The sequence below is a fragment of the Lontra canadensis genome, unplaced genomic scaffold (genome assembly GCF_010015895.1).
Source record: "Lontra canadensis isolate GAN:19392208 unplaced genomic scaffold, GSC_riverotter_1.0 scaffold111, whole genome shotgun sequence".
NCBI classification, from domain to species: domain Eukaryota; kingdom Metazoa; phylum Chordata; class Mammalia; order Carnivora; family Mustelidae; genus Lontra; species Lontra canadensis.
The window spans coordinates 5,166,176-5,183,061 of record NW_022631105.1 but is presented as its reverse complement, the minus strand read 5'-3'; the positions used below and the strand labels follow the sequence as shown (position 1 = coordinate 5,183,061).

Sequence of the window (16,886 nt, the reverse complement as noted above, 5' to 3'; positions counted from 1 at the left end):
CTGGGCTTGGCCGCCCCCCACATCGCCTGGCTCCATCCCAAACCCACTCAGAGCCCCCCTCCGCGTCCAGCCCAGAGCAGCACCGTCCAACCCTCACCCTCTCCCCGTTATTCTCGGTACCATGCAACGTGGCTGGACACACAACACACACGGCTCCCGCTCTCTCCTCCCTAGACGGTAACCCCCTCGAGGGCAGGAACTCCCTCGTCCTGCCTGTGTCCCCAGGGTGTGGCAGGTTCTCCTTAAACAGTGACTGAACAGACGAAGTCAATGTGAGAAGACCCCCCCCCCCCACTTTAAAAGCCCCGGCGGGGCTGGTCAGGTGTGAGGTCCACCCGTCTGCGCGATAACATCAGCTTTCTTCTGTTCGGGGCTCACTGGAAGCTGGAGGTCGCCGCGAGTAGAACCGGGGCAGAAGGCTCAGCACGCGGGGCTCTATCGCCCCCTCGTGGTCACTTGGCCACAAAGCCCGAAAACCGCCCCCACATTTTTCTCTGGAAAACCAGGTTCAAAAGAGCATTCGGGATAAAGAGGCAAAAGGAGGGCACGTATTCAGCCCATCTCGTCTTGAATGTGGGAGAGATTAATACAGACAGACTTTGTTCTGCTGTGGCTGCAGGCGGACCAGCTGCCCTGGGACTCCGGCTGTGGGTGAGGAGGTCAGCCCTTCAGAGCCACTCCAGGCATCGATCGCTCCGTAGGAACTTGTCAAAAGTAAACTTTTCTTTTTAAAGGAAAGGGTGGAAGGAGGGGCACCCAGGGAAAATGAAGTTACAGAAGGCAGAACTCAGACCTAAAAATCAGACCTTGCCAAAAGTCTACCTGATGAGCTCGTTCACTTGCTTACTGACGTCAACTTCGACTTTGGGAGGAAAAGAGGCTTATATAGTGAGGCTTTTGCTAATCCACACTGCGTTTTCCCTCTGTCTCAAGCCGTCACGGTCCCCTTATGGGACTGCTCCTCCCCTCACCTTCCTGCACAAAACAGCACCCACCCCCGTCGGCCCTCATAACCTGCTCTGTGTTTCTCCATAGCTCAGGAGGAAAACCCAAGGCAGTCTGTGCTCCAGTTCTCCTCCCTCCCCCAGCCCTCCATCTGGAATATTCCCGATTAGCCCCTCCAGCTTTCCTTTGGTTGCCCAATCTGGACGAATCTCACCTCTGTCACCAAAGAGACGTGTATCAGCCGGGATCCTTTAATGGAATGTGACAGAAAAATACAACTTAAAAGAGACTGAACACAGGGATGTCTATTACCTAGAACACTGAGCTCCATCCTCCACTGGCCTGTGAGGATTCCACGGCCACCTTCCTGTTCCGCCATCTTGCATGGGGGCCATGGTCACAAGATGGCCACCACAGCTCTGGAAACCACATCCTCACAGTGCAGTCCAGGTAAGGACAGGGAGTCCTCATGTATCTCTTTTTGTTGGGGGAGATGACTTTTTGATCCTTCAAAGAGTTCTCCTTATATTTTGTTGGCAAGACATAGGTCCCTGGTTCACCTCAAGGCCAGTGACCCCAAAACCAGACACTTCCCCAAATGGGAAAAGGCTAATTCCAACCGAACTAGACCAGTGATAAGTCCTGCCCTGGCCTGGATCCTGAATAAAACCAGGGTTTGTTATGAAGAAAGGGGGAGCACTCGTCAGATGGGTTGTCAGAGTCTGCCAACACCTGGTAAGGAGAAGGAAGGACTGAGGGACTGGTGGGGAGGGTGGGCAGAAAAGATATGAGAAAGGGGCTGCACACAGGAGCCAAGAGCATCATGGCCGCCTGTCTGTGTCTCCAGAGCTAGAGATGATCTCAGCGATAGGCAGGAAAACATTTCTAAGACTGTGTCTAATGGATGCAGGGGGTTTAGCTATCTGACGGTGTTTACACAGATGCGTGCACACGCTCTCAAATATATGTGTATGTTTAACGACCAAATAGGCAGAGGAAAGACTATGACAGCTCCTCAGGGCCCCACAAAGGAGCCACCACCGAGAGGCAGACTAAACTCAGTGAGGTCAGAGGGGCCAATGGGTTCTGAGGAGAACAATCCAGGTGTCCTCAGGAAAGGGACGGGTCAAACCTTGCTTAGCACCCAACTGCGTTCGGGGCCAACCAGCTCACATGCACCAATGCCACCCCTGAGCTTGGTGACCCTGAGCAAGGCCCCTGAGTCAGGGATAAGCAGCTGTCTTGCAGGGGTGCCGTAGGGCACATGCAGGCTCCGCGTGTAGACCTGAACTTGAGTCTGTGCAAAGAGCACGCTGCTGAACTGTGTGGCGGCAGCAGGGAAGGCACGGTGCCTGTGCCACCCAAGGAAATGCCCTTCATGGTGCCAAAGGGACCTCCACACACCAGCGATGCAAAGCCCGGAACAACCCGGGAGGCCCAGAGGGCTGATGCTGAGTGATGGCAGATCTGGCGGGGCAGGCAGCCTTGTTGGGGCCATGAGGACAAACAGGTGTCCCCAGAGCAAAAACCCAGCAGTCTAATGGAGAACAGAAACCAACACCAGAGATGGATGCAGGCTCATGTCCCTGCCCCTCACGACCTGTCTGTGTGTTTCAGGAGTCCCCCCATCAGCTGCTTGCTTCTCTGCCTGTGAAGGTGTTCATCTCTCCTATCTTGAGGTAAACAGACCAACTCAAAACTTCCTTGAGCCCCAATCCATCCATTTCTACCAGTCTACCTTGCTTTGCCAGGATAGGCTCAGCAAGGCCACAGCAAGAAATAAGCCCCAGGTTCTCAGTGGTTCAACATAAAATGGGTTTCTTTTGGTCAGGTCGCCAGCCCACACAGGGAGACAGCTGGCTCTGGGCTGCTCTCCCCACTGAGGATCTAGATCTGGCCCCAGCACTGTGGGCCCAACCCGGCTTCAGGGAGGGGTTGGGAGAAGTAGAGGAGCTCGTGCCATGACTGGGCACCAGGCTTGGCCACCCTTCACTCCCCTTCCCTTCCGACTCACAAGATATCTCCAACTCAGTCCTTGGCCAGGTAACACGCTCTCCTTCCCTTCCCAGCAGCTGAAACAGCTCTCTTGAAAATCACCCACGAGGAACTGGCCTCAGGACCAGCCTCCTTCCTCCCCAGAGTGAGGGCATCTGAGCCCTGTGGTAACATCCCCCCCACAAAAGTGTTCCTGTGATGTAAAGATCACGAGCCAAACCTGACACAAACACCTGTTTCCTATCTGTGAAATGGCATTGCTGTCCCGTGGAAGGGTCACGGCGACAAAGAAAATCACAGTGTGTGGGTCAGGAGTCTGAAATGAAGGCTGGCAGGTCCCCACGGCCTCTGAAACTGGGGGGTGGGGTGGGGATCCTTCCTTGGCTTTTCAGCTTCTGGTGCCTCTGGCAACCCCTGGGACTCCTCAGCTCGAGACGCATCTCCCCCATCTCGGCTTTCCTCCCACTGCTTCACCCGTGTGCCTGTCTCCGTGTGCCCCTCTTCTTACAAAACACGAATTATGTCGGATGTGGCCCCCACCCACCTCTAGGATGACTTTTTCTTAGCTCATTACATCCGTAGCAGCTTTATTTCAATAAGGTCACATTCAGGGATTTTGGGGGAGGGCTAGGACCTCAAACTGTCTCTTTTGTGGGGACACAGATAAACCCACAAAAGTTATTGTAAGGACTAAAATGAACTGGTACTTTTTAATAATCTACCCACCACAGGTAGATTTAAAAAATCTACCTATATTTTAGCAATCTACCTGAAATAGAGGGTTTATCTCACCTGATTCTCCACTGAGCCCTTGCCTAGTAACTTGACCTTAATTCCTACATGAGCCCCGTTTCTCTGGCCCGTGCACCTGCTGCTGCCCATGGATTTGCCACTGGATTCAGGGCCTTCCTAACACGGGTGGTCATGTCCAGAGCCTGCAGGCGATTCACGTACCTCCAGGAACTCTAATAAACAGCAATTTCAGACTCAAGTTCCGCTCACCAGGGCTTGTGGGAAGGTCACCTCTGCGAAGCCACAGGCCGGGGCTGGCAGTAGAGAAAGCAGCTGCAGGCTGGTGGGTTGGCGGCTTCCTCCGTCACAGAGGCAGGGCTGGGATGCGATGTCAACCTTCCCGGGAGACGGAGGGCGAGGCCCAATGGATGGGTGGGTGTCCATGACCGTGTGGAGCAGCTGGCGGGCTGCCAGGAGCAGGAATTCGGTTTTAGTGGCAAGCTCTCTTTTGTGCGAAGGCGAGGGAAACCTCCTGCTGGCCGAGCTCCCGGCCTTTGCTGGAAAGGGAGCTTCTGCTTCTGTTAGTGTCTGTGTTTCCGAAGCGGTTATTCCGATGCGGTGCATCGTCCTGTCTGTCTTTTATCGTTGCCGAGAGAGTCGTGCTTACTTCTCAGTGAACACAGGCAATGCCCCGCATTCAGAAGGAGCTCAAGCCCGAGCCTGAGAGCCGAGCACATGGGTGGACTCAGGGGTGGACGGAGGGTACCGGGGTTGCTGGACGCCCGCTAGTGCCAGGCACTGTTCTAGACGCTGAGAAAGGAGCCTAGGACCGAACAGCCCCTCCGCTCGGAGAGCTTACATTCCGCTTGGAAAGGCAGCCAAGGGAACCAGTCAATTCACAGCACTCGCTGGGAGAAGAAACATGTAACATGCAGAATGTGCTGATTTTGTGCAGGCCCCAGAGGAAGGCCCTGCCGAAGAGGAGGTGTGAAGAGGCAGGTGGGAGCCGGGGGTGCAGTGGTCTTCCCTAAACATGGGAAACCCCTGTAGATGTGTCCTTTCTCTCTTCCATCTGACCCAGCACAGTGACTGGGCTGCAGTCTCTGGTCTCGCTACCAGAACTCCCATGTCCTGCCTGGCTCAGATTCACCTTCTGGAGCCTTGCCTTCACTCATCGGACCACCCGTCACGGATGTACGTACTTCTCCCTTGAATGCGCCTTACCTTCTCTCATACAGACCCCCCAGCTCTTTTCTACCCAGACCACCATCCTGATGCTCTGAGCATCAAGCCTACCAACTTCCAGCAATGGTGAGAAAGGTGTGATGTTTACTCACATTTACAAACCCATTTTTTCACCCTTTACAAAAGAAAGGCCTGACACCCCAAGACTATATTTTTCCATTTTGGGGGACATGTGAATAACATACAGTTTTGCTCTATATGGAAATTATTTTGGTGTAAGAAATCTCCAAGGAAACCCTTCTCTTTTCCTTTCTTCTAAATGGCTGGCTGTTGTCCGACTATTGGCTTCGAGATTCCTAAAATCTTCTCCTTCCAGCAGAGTCTTCGCATCTGGGTTAAAAGTAGATTGGGGAGTTCAACTCAGACCACCTGAGTTCAGATCTTGGTTCTATCACTTACCAGCTGTGTGGCCTTTGCTCCATGACTTCCCTCTCTGTGGCTCAGTTTTTATTTTGATAAAAATGGTAAAAAGTCACTTTATAGAGTTTTACACAAGGATTAAAATAATTGTCATGTATGATGCACTTAGGAGACACAGTAAAAGCATTTGTCATTATTTGTGATTGTTAGGTGTCGTATTTGTAATTACAACAATTAGAAAGCAAAGTTTAGTGACATGATGCTAAGCCATTCTTGAGGTTCTTGCTGACTGTGCAAAATTATTTTATTATTTTTTAAAACTTTAATCTTATTATTTGAGTTCACGAACATATTGACCGGGTTTTCTTTCCCTCGTCTCCAAAGGCAAGATTCAGTTCTAAAAACCCCTCTGAAGATAAAGCTTCACCTTTCTGGAAGCTTCTCCTGCCGCATGACTGCTCTGGACTTCTGGAGCTACTAGACAGTAGCTCGGTCCAAACACTTCAGACTCTGTGGACTGGATCCTATGGCTGCAACATGAGGGCAGCCACAGTCCAAAGAGCCAAATGGGCGTGACGGTGTTCAACAGAGCTTTATTTATAAAAACAGGTGGCCGGCCAGATTTTGTCCCTGGGCTCTGGTTTGCCCACCACTGTATTAAAAGATAGGGCAGAAGAGTGGATAATTGTTTTGGGTGGGATAAGACCTTGACCATCATGAGAATTATGTTTGGGCCTACAGTAGGGCTGGAGGGAGTATGATTAAAACCCAGAGTCCCCAAGACATGCCTCGAATCCACATGCCACTAAATCAGCAGAGCAGAGGGAGTGGGAGGTGGCAGCCACGCCACACCAGCAGGTCCTCCATGGGATGGATCCTTCTATAACCAAGATTTGGTTCTCTTCCCTGGGCCACAAACACCAGCCAACCTGGGAAATCGCTGGTCCCAAGACCAGATGTGGCATCTGGATCCATAGCTCCTACCCACATTCCCTTTCTTGTTCTCAGAGCGTCTGAAGACTGAATTATCTCCTTTTCGTTTTTTATGTCCTCTTTGAAGAGGACCGTGCTCATGATTTCTATCGTCCTTCCTTTGTCCCGATCATTGATGACAGTGCTCATCAAGCTCGACTACATATCTGTGCCACCTGGGGAGCTGCTGAAGCTTCAGATTCTAGGTCCACCCTGTGGGGACTAAGTCACCCGATAGAAAGACAGGCTGCAGACCGAACTCCAGGAGAAATGGGCATGGCCTCGAGAGGCAGGACTTGGAAAACATCCTTACTTGTGCTGGTCGGACACAACGCAGGGTTGCCGCCTATGGAGGAAGTGGTGTGCACACTTACAAGTGCACAGAGAGTGACTGGATGGAGCCCCAAAAGGGACGCTGTGTACACGCACGCATGCCGGGCACTGGGAGAGTAGAGTGTGAGAGCTGCCTGTTGGGCTCTTCTCTGGGAACTTCCTGCCCATGTCTGGGGTGGGGGTGGGAGGGCCATGGGTCATTCTAGTCTTGCTGCAGGATCTGCCCCTCCCCCCCACAAGCAGCTGGTTCAGAGGCCTGAACTGGGCTAATCAGGTATCCTATAATGACTTCAGCATGGCAAGAGGAGAGACACAGAGACAAGGAAGTCTCTGGATCTCATGGAAAGATCCACACACTCTCGCTGCCAAGGCCCCCACAGCCAGCCCGGTCCCCTCCCTTCCTGAGTCCCCAGCAGTCAGCTCTTCTTTGAATTCTATAAATACCCCAAATCCTTCCAATGAGTTGTCTTCCTTGTTTAAAAAAAAAAAAGTGGTATGAAAGAAGGATGGGGACCAAAATTAGATTCAGAAATGAGGCTAGAGAAGCCCGCTTTACGCCCCTTGTACAAAGGCAGCTCTGAGACGTCCGGCAGGCAACAGAGCTGTTACATGGTCAGTGTCCATTACAGACAAAACACCCCGATCGCTCGCAAGCTCAGCTCTTCTCAGGACCAAGGCAGGACAGGAAATGTCTCCCAGGGGCCTTGGGGAACGAACGACGTCTTTGTGATGCTCTTCCAGGGGACATCGCGGGTCTCACAGGCTGTTTCTCATAAAGACCCTCCACGCAGACTGATGAGTGACATTACTCTCAGGCTCCATCGTGTGAAACCAGTACTGGGGCAGTGGGGAGAAACACACGGTCTGGGGACCTTGATCCAGGAACTGATTCGAGTAGGCGGGAAGGCAGTAGACGGCACACCCTGCAAGCACACCCCTGAGACACGTCTGCAGACCAGGCAGCAGGGAGCCCAGGCGACGCTCCTCCCGGCCAAGTAGGGCACCCCTTCCCCCAGGAAACAGACCTTCATTAATGACGGGGCCTGGCGGGATGGGCTTCCACTTGGGGAATACCAAGTTCCTGGGCTCAGTGGTCCAGGGTCAAGAGCATGGGTCTTGGGACCAGGCCTACTCTGGTCTGAGCCTCCCCTCCCAGGGAGCTTCTGTGGAGAAGCCAAGCGCCCAGCCCCACCTGATCAATGCTCGTCTTCACGAGCGGCCGGAGACAACCAGAGCCTCCCTGAGCTCAGTCTACAGCTGCCTGGCCAGATGGTAGAGAGGAGCCTTGACAAGTTATGGATACTCCGAAACATCTTAGAAGACAGACCCTGGAAACAAGATTTTCTGGCCAAGAACACTGAAAGCCCTTTAAAATGCCAAACAGAAAAAGGCAGCATGGCCTTCTGCTTCCCAGCGAGCTGAAAGGCCAGCCCAGCACCACCACCCAACGCACCACTCTCCCAGACTCCGCGTCTTGGCTGCTCCCTTCCGCCTTCAGAAATGACCCTGGCCTTCACAGGCTGGGCCCTCTCCACCCACAAATCCTCTCCATTCCCAGCCCTTGACATGAACCGTACATCTTGGCTTTTCCTATGTGACCCGTGTACTGGCTTGGACAGTGTCCTCTCCACTCATGCCTTTCCGGGAGCCTCAGAATGTGACCTTTTTGAATGGGTAACACTGCAGACGTAATCCATTAAGACGAGATGCGACTATACTAGAGCAGAATGGTCTGCTAATCTGAGACTTAGCTCTTACAAGAAGAGGAGCGGAGACCCACGACACAGACGCGCGAAGGAAAGATGCCGTGCCATGACGGAGGGAGAGGCAGGGACTGGAGTGACGCTGTTCTAAGCCAACGGGGACCACGGGTTACCGGCGCCACCAGAAGCCAAGAGAAAGACGTGGACTAGATTCTCCCCAAGACCCTTCAGAGGGAGAACCACCTCTGCCATTCAAGTGGCATCTTGAATTTGGACTTCCGGCCTCCAGAAATGTGACAGTCCACATTTCTGTTGCTCAAACCACCCGGTTGTTACAGCAGCCCCAGGAGGCTAATACAAGGTAGTTCTGTTATAACCAACACTGGTGGTAAGGCCACCAGTGAAACAAGGCGTCCTGACGTCGACCCGCCCGGCATCCCCTCCTCTTAGAGGATATTTGAGAGTTTCACGATCTTGGTCAAGGAAGCCTCAACTCTCTCTGGAGCATTAGGACATCAGTGCCCGGACACTCCCCTCTCCCTACTGGGTTTGTAGACTTAATTCCCAACGGCATGTCACCCAGTGGCTGGAGGGCCACTCTGACCCATGACCTTTGTGCATTTACGCTTAGGGCCAGTCATTAGGAGGATGAAGTCAGGGGTATCAGCAACCATACCCCACACCACACAGGAAAGGAAAGAGAGAGCCCCCTGCCCTTTCCTTCTAAGCCCCAGAGACTGAATCTGTGCTCTGTGCCGTGGTCTTGCCGATCAAGTGTTGCTTTATCCTGCGGGTCCTGAGTGTAACATGCAATCTGGAAAGAAAGGAAGGCGACTGACCGCACACCAAAGGGCAAGTTTGGTTCCCAAATCACTGCCGTCCCAAACAGGAGCTTTCTACATCATCACGGAGACTCAGATGGCGTGGGGAGATGTGCTAAGACACGAGGAAGGAGGAAGCCCGCTCTGTCTACTTTGCGGCTCGCCCGTTACACTCCCAGCTATGATCAACGGTGCTCAACTGGGAGTATTTTGTCCTTAAATCACAGATACTCATGAAGGTGAAGAGTGCTCACCTAAACACACATTTTCTTCCCTTGTTTCTCCAGTAAATCAACCCCAGCTGCCCAGCACCCAAAACAAAGTCAGGATCTGTCAGAAACAGGTCCATTCAAACCCCACAAAACCAAGCCACAGGTAGTGAGGGGCACATCTGGCAGAGCAAACCAAGGTCTGGGTCCTCTGGCCCCGGGGAATGTGCCGAAGCTTAGCTTGCTGCAGGTGCAGATTTCAGGGAAGGCTATGGGCCCAGGTTTCATGTAGCTGTCCTTGCAAGTCCCACTGGGAGGACTGGGATGTTTGCGCTGCCCCCATACCAACGGCTTTGTGTAGGCAGAAAGTGGCAGGTGGAAACCAACCGTGTTCTGGAGAGAGCGCTGTCCTTGGGGGACAGACAAGACACGTGCACTCGACACCAAGTCACCGACACCCCCCCGGCCGGCCTGGGTGCCCCTGCGAATGGCACGTGCCCCACCGGCCCTCGGAGGTCAGGTCCCCAGCGGCCCAGCACCCACCTGAATCAATAGCATCAATGTCTTACTTTTTCTGGAGCGGGAGAAGAACCTGATGCCCCCGGGGGAGGTAGACGGGTTGGAGTTGGGAGAAGATTCCTTGGACGAGGAACGGAAGATCCCGCTGAAGCTCATGCGGCGGGGGGAGCGGGGGGGGGACTCCTGGTAGGAGAAGGGGAACACGGTTTTGGGAGAGCCAGGGCTGGTCTTGGGTCTCACGGGAGCAGACACGGGGCTGGAGGGCCGGTGCTGGGGGCCTCTGGAGAAGAACCCTTTAGAGGGGCTGCCCGAGCTGCAGGGGCTGTCCACCTGGGGAGAGAGAGACAAACAGACGGGTCATTCTGAGCACAGGCCCTCAGCCCTCAGCCCTGCACTGAGTCGGTCCCTCCCGTGCCTGCCCCTCCGGACGTTCTCTATCACGAGGCTGCTCCTCCATGGCCCCCCGCCCCAGAAACAGCCATGAGCTCTTGTGCAAACATAGGGGGCCACCCCATGGTCTGGAGGAAAGCACCGGACCCAAGGGGGCTCGTCAGAGCCACCCAGAGGCCCACTGACTGCCGTCCTAGCTCTCTGGAAGAGGTTCCTGGGATGGGAAAGGCAGCAAGAAAGGCTCGAGGCCATGTGTTTTCCCTTTATCCCTCTGCGGGTCTGTCCTTGGCCTTTACTTCTCAAACCCTGACGTTGTCCTTCTCAAGGTCTGACCACACCGATGCAATGTTCTCTTGGCCCTCGTTGGCGGAGGAAACAGGCATCTCTACCACCTGAAACGCGGTGTGCCCAGGGCTCAGGTCCAAGGTGACCTGGCACTAGGAAGCATGAATGTCCCCTCCGAGCTGCTGTGGCACGGGGATGACAGGGGTTGCCGACAGAGCTCAGGAAGCAAGTGGACAAGGCCGTATACCTCGGAGGCGCACTCCATGGGTGACTTGACCTTGACGGTCTGGGAAATGTCCGGACTCCTGTAACTTCAAGCTGAAGCGTACAGCTCACAGACTTGGAGGCACATCGGATGTGTCCTGCTGGGGGGCGCAGGGACTGGTACTTGCAGCCCGAGGGGAAGGGTCTGACCCCAGCTCACCCCTCACTGGGCCCTCCTGAGTCACTTAGGCTCGCTGTGCCTGTTTCCTCATCCGTTAAGACCAGGTGTCATGCCCACCCCTGACGCACAGGAACCGGCTCTGCACGTGCTGCTCCTGCTGTGGCTTCGGCAAACTTGCGACACGGGAGTGGAAGGACCTCAGGGCCCGCCTGGTCCCACAGCAGGAAAGAACAGCGGCTTGTCCACATGGCTCCTGGGGCACGCCGGCCAGGGAAGCAGCCAGCACAGAGACCCTGGGAGGCCACTCGGCAGGTGGCCACAGATGCATGAAGACAGGTGAGCCCACGTGCCCAACGGCAGCATCTGTGCAGCTCTGTCCGCTCTGTCCACACGCGGCCAGTGGGGGGCCCAGGGCCCCTGTGAGCTCTCCCACCACCAGAGGGCACCCCGAACTGGGCTTGTGGCTCCTTCCAGGAGGCTGTGCCCTTGTGCGGCCCCTTCGGTGATCCTCAATCACAAGTCACTTCTCCCTGCAACTCCCCACCTTAGGCCAGAGGGCCCGTGTGGCCCTATTGGGGGAGCACTGGCTGGCTCCGTGCCAGTCCCTTGGGCGGGTGAGTTTCCAAGCCAGAGGACGTGCACAACAGATGCATCACGCAAGCACCTCTCCTCCTAGAGAGACCAAGTTTTTCTTTGTCCGTTTAATATGGAAAACATCTAACCCTCCAACCCCTGTCGTCAGAGCTCCGGGTCTTGCCACTCTCCCCCTCCACACTCAGGCTTTCTGGAGTTCTTCTGAACCCCAAGGAGAAGCTCTCCAGGCAATAGATGTGGCTGTCGACATGGGGGGTGGGGGCGGGGGGGAGGAAGAGCACACAGGGTGGGAAACGACCCTGCAGCACACAAGCAAGGAGTGTGGACACAGGGACCGGAGTTGGAATCCCGGCCCAGTATCCGGCAGCCTGGACGAGTGACTTAAGCTTCAGGATCCTCCACCATCCAGCGGGGACACTAGGCCTACTCACAAGGTCTGTGCTTAAGGGGACCGCCGACAGGGAAGCCCCGGCACAATTTCTGGACACGGTAAGTCTGTGCATATTTGATCCACACGCCTCGTCATGAATTAGGAACGAACAGTTGCTTGATATGCGCGGAACGTTGGGGAGGCCAGGCTGAATCATGGAAGGACGCCACATGCGGCGTAAGAACCTCACTCTTCTGAGGTTTTTTAGCCAGGGAGTGGCACAGTCAGATTTGCTCAGGGCAGACCATCTGCTAGCCTCTCCCCGTCACTTGCCAAGCACCACTTGCCGGAAGCCAGGAGAAGGGGCCAGCGGGACGCAGGGTGAAGGTCACAGAGCTGGTAAGTGGTGACATGGGACTTCGGGGCCCATGGCCTTAACCTTTACACCATATCCCTCCCGAGAGCGGCAGAAATAGCTGAGAGGCGGAGCAGCCTGGTAGACGTGCAAGGACGTCAAGGTCAAGTCTGAGGGCAGAGGCGAGAGTCCTGTTTAGGCGCTACTTGCAAGGCTAACCGCACAGGGGAGCCCCGTGTTTGCCTCGCTCTGCACCGTGCTGGGAGCTCCGCAGGGAGAAGGCAGAACAACCGTGCCGGTGCTGGTGTTGGGGTCGGAGTCGGGGGGACAAGACGGGGATGGCAGGCAAGGCGTGGCCGATGAAGAAAGGGTGAAATACTGTGTCCCACGGGGGTCGGGGGGGTGGAGTCAGAGAAAACCCGAAAACTGATGGGCTTTGGACAGCCTGATGGGTGGAAAGCAGCCAGGGCCTGAGAAGGAGACAGAATGGGAAGCACAAACGGCCATTTTCTTGGGCTGCCAGGGATGGGTGGAGCCAAGCACCACCGGGGAGCCCGCCACAGAGGGGGGCTCTGCGTGCCAGCCTGAACCTCATTTGATAAACCAGGGGGAAGCCTAGGGTTCTCCTGCCTGGGATTCCACTCCTGAGAATTTCAGGCCAAGTCAGGCACTGAGGAGGAACCCAGAGAAAGTTAGACCTTTCCCCCAAAAAAGGCCATATGATGGTGGACACGGCCAGCTCAGCCTTCTCCCATGGGGGGGTGGGGACTGTGAGAGCCTAATCGTGCTCCCGGGCAGTGGGAAGACAAGACGGCCCAGCACACCCCCCATCTGCTCCCCGCCCTCTGGGTGGGGGTGATGCAGATCCGGGCACCACGGGAAGCTCCAGGGACGAGGCCTCGGCTCGTGCCTATAGCAAGTTGCCATCCAACAGAATTTCGGTAAATGTCATTGGATGAGTCCCTGTGTTTGGATGAACAAAAGGGCCCAGAGACACCCCCCCCCCGGTGTGTGCTGCTGGGCAGGAGCAAACGGGGGGCAGGCAGTCGGGCCGTCTGCCAGGAGGGCCGCTGAGGCAAAGGCCAGGCTGCCTGGTGCTCAGAACCCCCTCCCCACCGGCCCAGATGCCACGTCATGCTGGCAGACCCAGAGTGACGCCCATCGTGTGGAAAGATCTAGAAATCCTGGCATTGAGCTTCCCCCAGAGGCCGGCCTGGGAACCACATGCTTCAGCTGTGTGGAGTCAAGGGGACCGGAAGCTTCTCACAGACGCACAGTGTGCAACAAAAAGCTGCCGTCTCGCGGGGGGGGGGGGAAGGACAGCACAGACAGGGGTAAAGTGAGAGGGCCTGGGGGACCGCATGGACAGACATTATGGCATGCCAGGTTGGTGTCCTGCAGTCGTCAGGAGCACCTGGGAAGGGGCGCCCAGGTGGGGCCATCTGTCTCCCTTCGTGTGGGCTCCTGGGACCCAGAGGGGGCCGCCAAGCACCTGACTGTTCCCACACATCTGTGCCCACGGAGCCTAGCGGCACCTCCCACCCTCTTCGGCCGTCTGCATCATGTCTGCAGAAAGGGCCGGCTGCCTGAGAATCTAACCCACATTCCCCTTCACAGGGGTGTTGACATTGTGATCTGGATTGCGAAGAGGAAGGGATGGAATCTGGCAGGGGAAGAGGGCGGCCCTTCCAAGGTGGTCTGGAGATTATTCTTGGTAGTGGCCAAACTCTGCCTCTCATAAAGGCTGGCTTTCCGTCTATATAATTCCAGGTCGCTGGAGTCTCACGGAGATTCACTGGAGAACCGCCAAGGTTCAAGGGTCAGGGGATGGGGCAGAGGTGGGCGTGGGGAGGCCAAGGGAAGGCCACAGGCAACAAGGTCAGTGGGAATCCCAAGCGTCCGCGCCCTGTCCACTCGCATCCAGTGGCGTTCATCCAAGGCCTATCTCCAGGTTGTGTCGGGGAGAAGAGCCTTCCCAGCTAACTGCACCATCTCCTGCACCACCAGTCAGACCTTCTGGAACAATTCACTGCCTTCTTGGGAGGTCAAGACCTCCTCTCCTGCGAGGCCACAGGCATGGGAGGCCCGTGTCCCACACATCACCGTCACCAGTGTCCCGCAGCATTCAGAGTATACAGTAAACCCTCCAAGGTCCCTCTCCGCTCTGCAGTCACACATTTGTGATAGTGATTTGGCTCTGGAACCCTCTGGGAGCCCCCAAAGTGGGGGCCGGTGGGGCTGGATGAGGCCCCAGTCCTCACCGTGGGTCTTTACTGCATGCCCAGTTCTGCCTTAGGTTTCACTTGAAGGAGGGAGTCTCGCAGTCAAACCCTTGGAAGTGGCCAGCCCGCAAGGACCAAGAGGCCGGCCTGCAGCCTCAGACTGGCCTGCTGGGCTGGGAGGTCTGTGGCTCCTTCCTAAGAGCATCCTCTGAGCGCCGTCTCAGGCTGGGCCACAGTGACTGCTCATCAGGTCGCCTGCTCACTCAGGATGGGGAGCTGGGAACAACGGAAACCCACAGGCCTAACCCAGTACGTTGCCTTCATTGTGGGCAATTCGAATGCTTAGGGAACAGGCTAGCTTTCCCAGCACAGGCGCTCTCGCCGCCGACCCAGGCTGCCAGTACCCAGAGCTGAAGAATCGTGTGGCTCTGTATCTCCACTTGGACACGGCTCATGGCACCCCAATGGCCGGCCCCTCCTCACGCCACCTCTCACTGGGCCGTGGGTAATGGGGCCCAGGAAGGACTTGCCACCCAGCTCTCTGGGTGCCCCCTCATCTTGACTGCAGGCTGCCTTGACCTCCCCTTTCTCGCCAGGTCCAACGACCCTCATGGGATACACACTCCTTGGCTGCCTGACCCTGTATGGCCACCAGCCTTGTTGAGCTGCTGACTGGCCTGTGGGGGAGGGGAGGCAATGAGCTACAGAGAGGCAAGGAAAAGTGGTGTGGACACCAAAGGGAAGGAAGGCCTGGAACAGGACGAGTGTGGGGGCGTGGCAGGCAGAAGGAACTCCTGTCCAAGATGGGACAAGCCAAAAGCCTCGGACTGTCTCCAAATTGCTCATATACTATACTTTTAGCCTCTTCTCTTGGCTTATTGTTGATCATCCATGTTACCTCTGCCGCCTTTGGGGAGTCTGAGGGGGCCGTGGCTGAACCCAGACAGAGAAGAAGAGAAAGGAGCAAAGCCCAACAGGCTCTCAAATTAGACAGCTGGCAGGTAGGAGGGGCATGGCCACATGAGGTGAGTGCACTAGTGGGTAAGCAGGTGGAGTGCAAGTAGAAGAACGGGTGGATAAGCAGGTGGTAGCACAGGTGCATGTGCAGGGGGGAGCAGGGGAAGTGCATATGGAGCAGCTGATGAGCAGGTGGGAGCACAGGTGCATGTGAAGTTGGGAGCACAGATGCATGTGCAGATGACAGCACAGGTGGATGAGCAGGTGGGAGCACAGGTGCATGGGCAGGTGGGAGCACAGGTGGATGAGCAGGTGGGAGCACAGGTGCATGGGCAGGTGGGAGCACAGGTGGATGGGCAGGTGGGAGCAAAGGTAGATGTACAGGTGAGAGCACAGGTGGCTGAGCAGGTAGACATTTGTCCTGGGCTCTCACTGAGGGAGTCTTGCCTCAGTGGCACCTCAGGTGAGCCATGAGAAGCTGTGAGAAATGTGGCCTCACCTTACGAGAAGAATGCTTTTCTGAGCTTTCCAGGTCTCCATCCAGGAGCGGCATGGCAAAGGAACTCAGGTCCTAGAAAGGAAAGAGAGCATATGGTCAACAGGATGGCCCTCAGGTACCCATCCAGCCTTGTCCGGGGGCAGCACTGGCTCTATGCACGCACCATGCCCCCTTCCTGAGTCCTCCATGAGCACCGACCACCACGGAGGGGTGTGGATGCAAAGGGAGTAAGACGAGGGGTGACAACATGTTAGCTTCTTCAAAGAACCTGAGCATGCATCCCTTCTAGAACATGAGGCTACACTGCGGCCCCCGTCACCCGAGGTAGGAGGAAGGGGAAGAGGCCGGGACTGGAGGCAGGAAGGAAGGCAGGAGTGGAGAGCAAAGGTTTCTCAGCGCCTTGGGAATGGCTGATGGACAGGCCCCCATCTCAGGACACAGAACGTGGGGCCTCAAGCAGTGCAGGATGCGCGTCTTCCTGGGAGAGATGACGGGGCCTCGTGGGGAGGAGTTCGGGACTGGTGGCTGGGCTGGAGTGCTCAGTGAAGTCAGATGACACCATGGCGAAGAGGAGTGGTGTGGGTCCAACTTGGGTCACTTACCCCTTCCCTCTGCTCCTCCTCCCCCCAGTCTCACCTGGTGATCTCCTGCACAGCCTGGAAAGAAGCCGCATGTAGGAGAACTTGCCTGAGTTCTTAACCTTTCTCTTTTTCCCTTTTCATTGTGGTAAAATGCATGTAACATAAAGCTTTCCATCTTAACCATCTTAAGTGCACAGCTTTGTAGCGGTAAGCGCATTCCCACCACGCCATCACCACCACCATCTGCCTCCAGAACGTTCTCATCTTGCAAAACAGAAACTCTGTCCCCATGAGACAACTCCCCATCCCCTTCACCCAGAGCCCGGCAATCACCATCCTACTTTCTGTCTCTATGAACATGACAAGGCCCTGCCTCAATAACGTGGAATCATGCACTTAGCTTTTTTTCTTTTT

The 16,886-nt window shown here is 55.7% G+C and overlaps 1 protein-coding gene across 3 annotated transcripts in view; it reads right to left on the bottom strand.

Annotated features, from left to right (window-relative positions):
- PRKAG2 (protein kinase AMP-activated non-catalytic subunit gamma 2) overlaps window positions 1-16,886 on the bottom strand; it is a 244,449-nt gene that overhangs the window by 155,750 nt on the left and 71,813 nt on the right. For all 3 annotated transcript variants that reach the window (XM_032840244.1, XM_032840245.1, XM_032840246.1), the window contains exons 2-3: window positions 15,892-15,963; window positions 9,885-10,164 (exon numbers count right to left, since the gene is read on the bottom strand). In XM_032840244.1, the coding sequence (XP_032696135.1) occupies window positions 9,885-10,164; window positions 15,892-15,963 (352 nt within the window). The remainder of the gene's footprint in view (window positions 1-9,884; window positions 10,165-15,891; window positions 15,964-16,886) is intronic.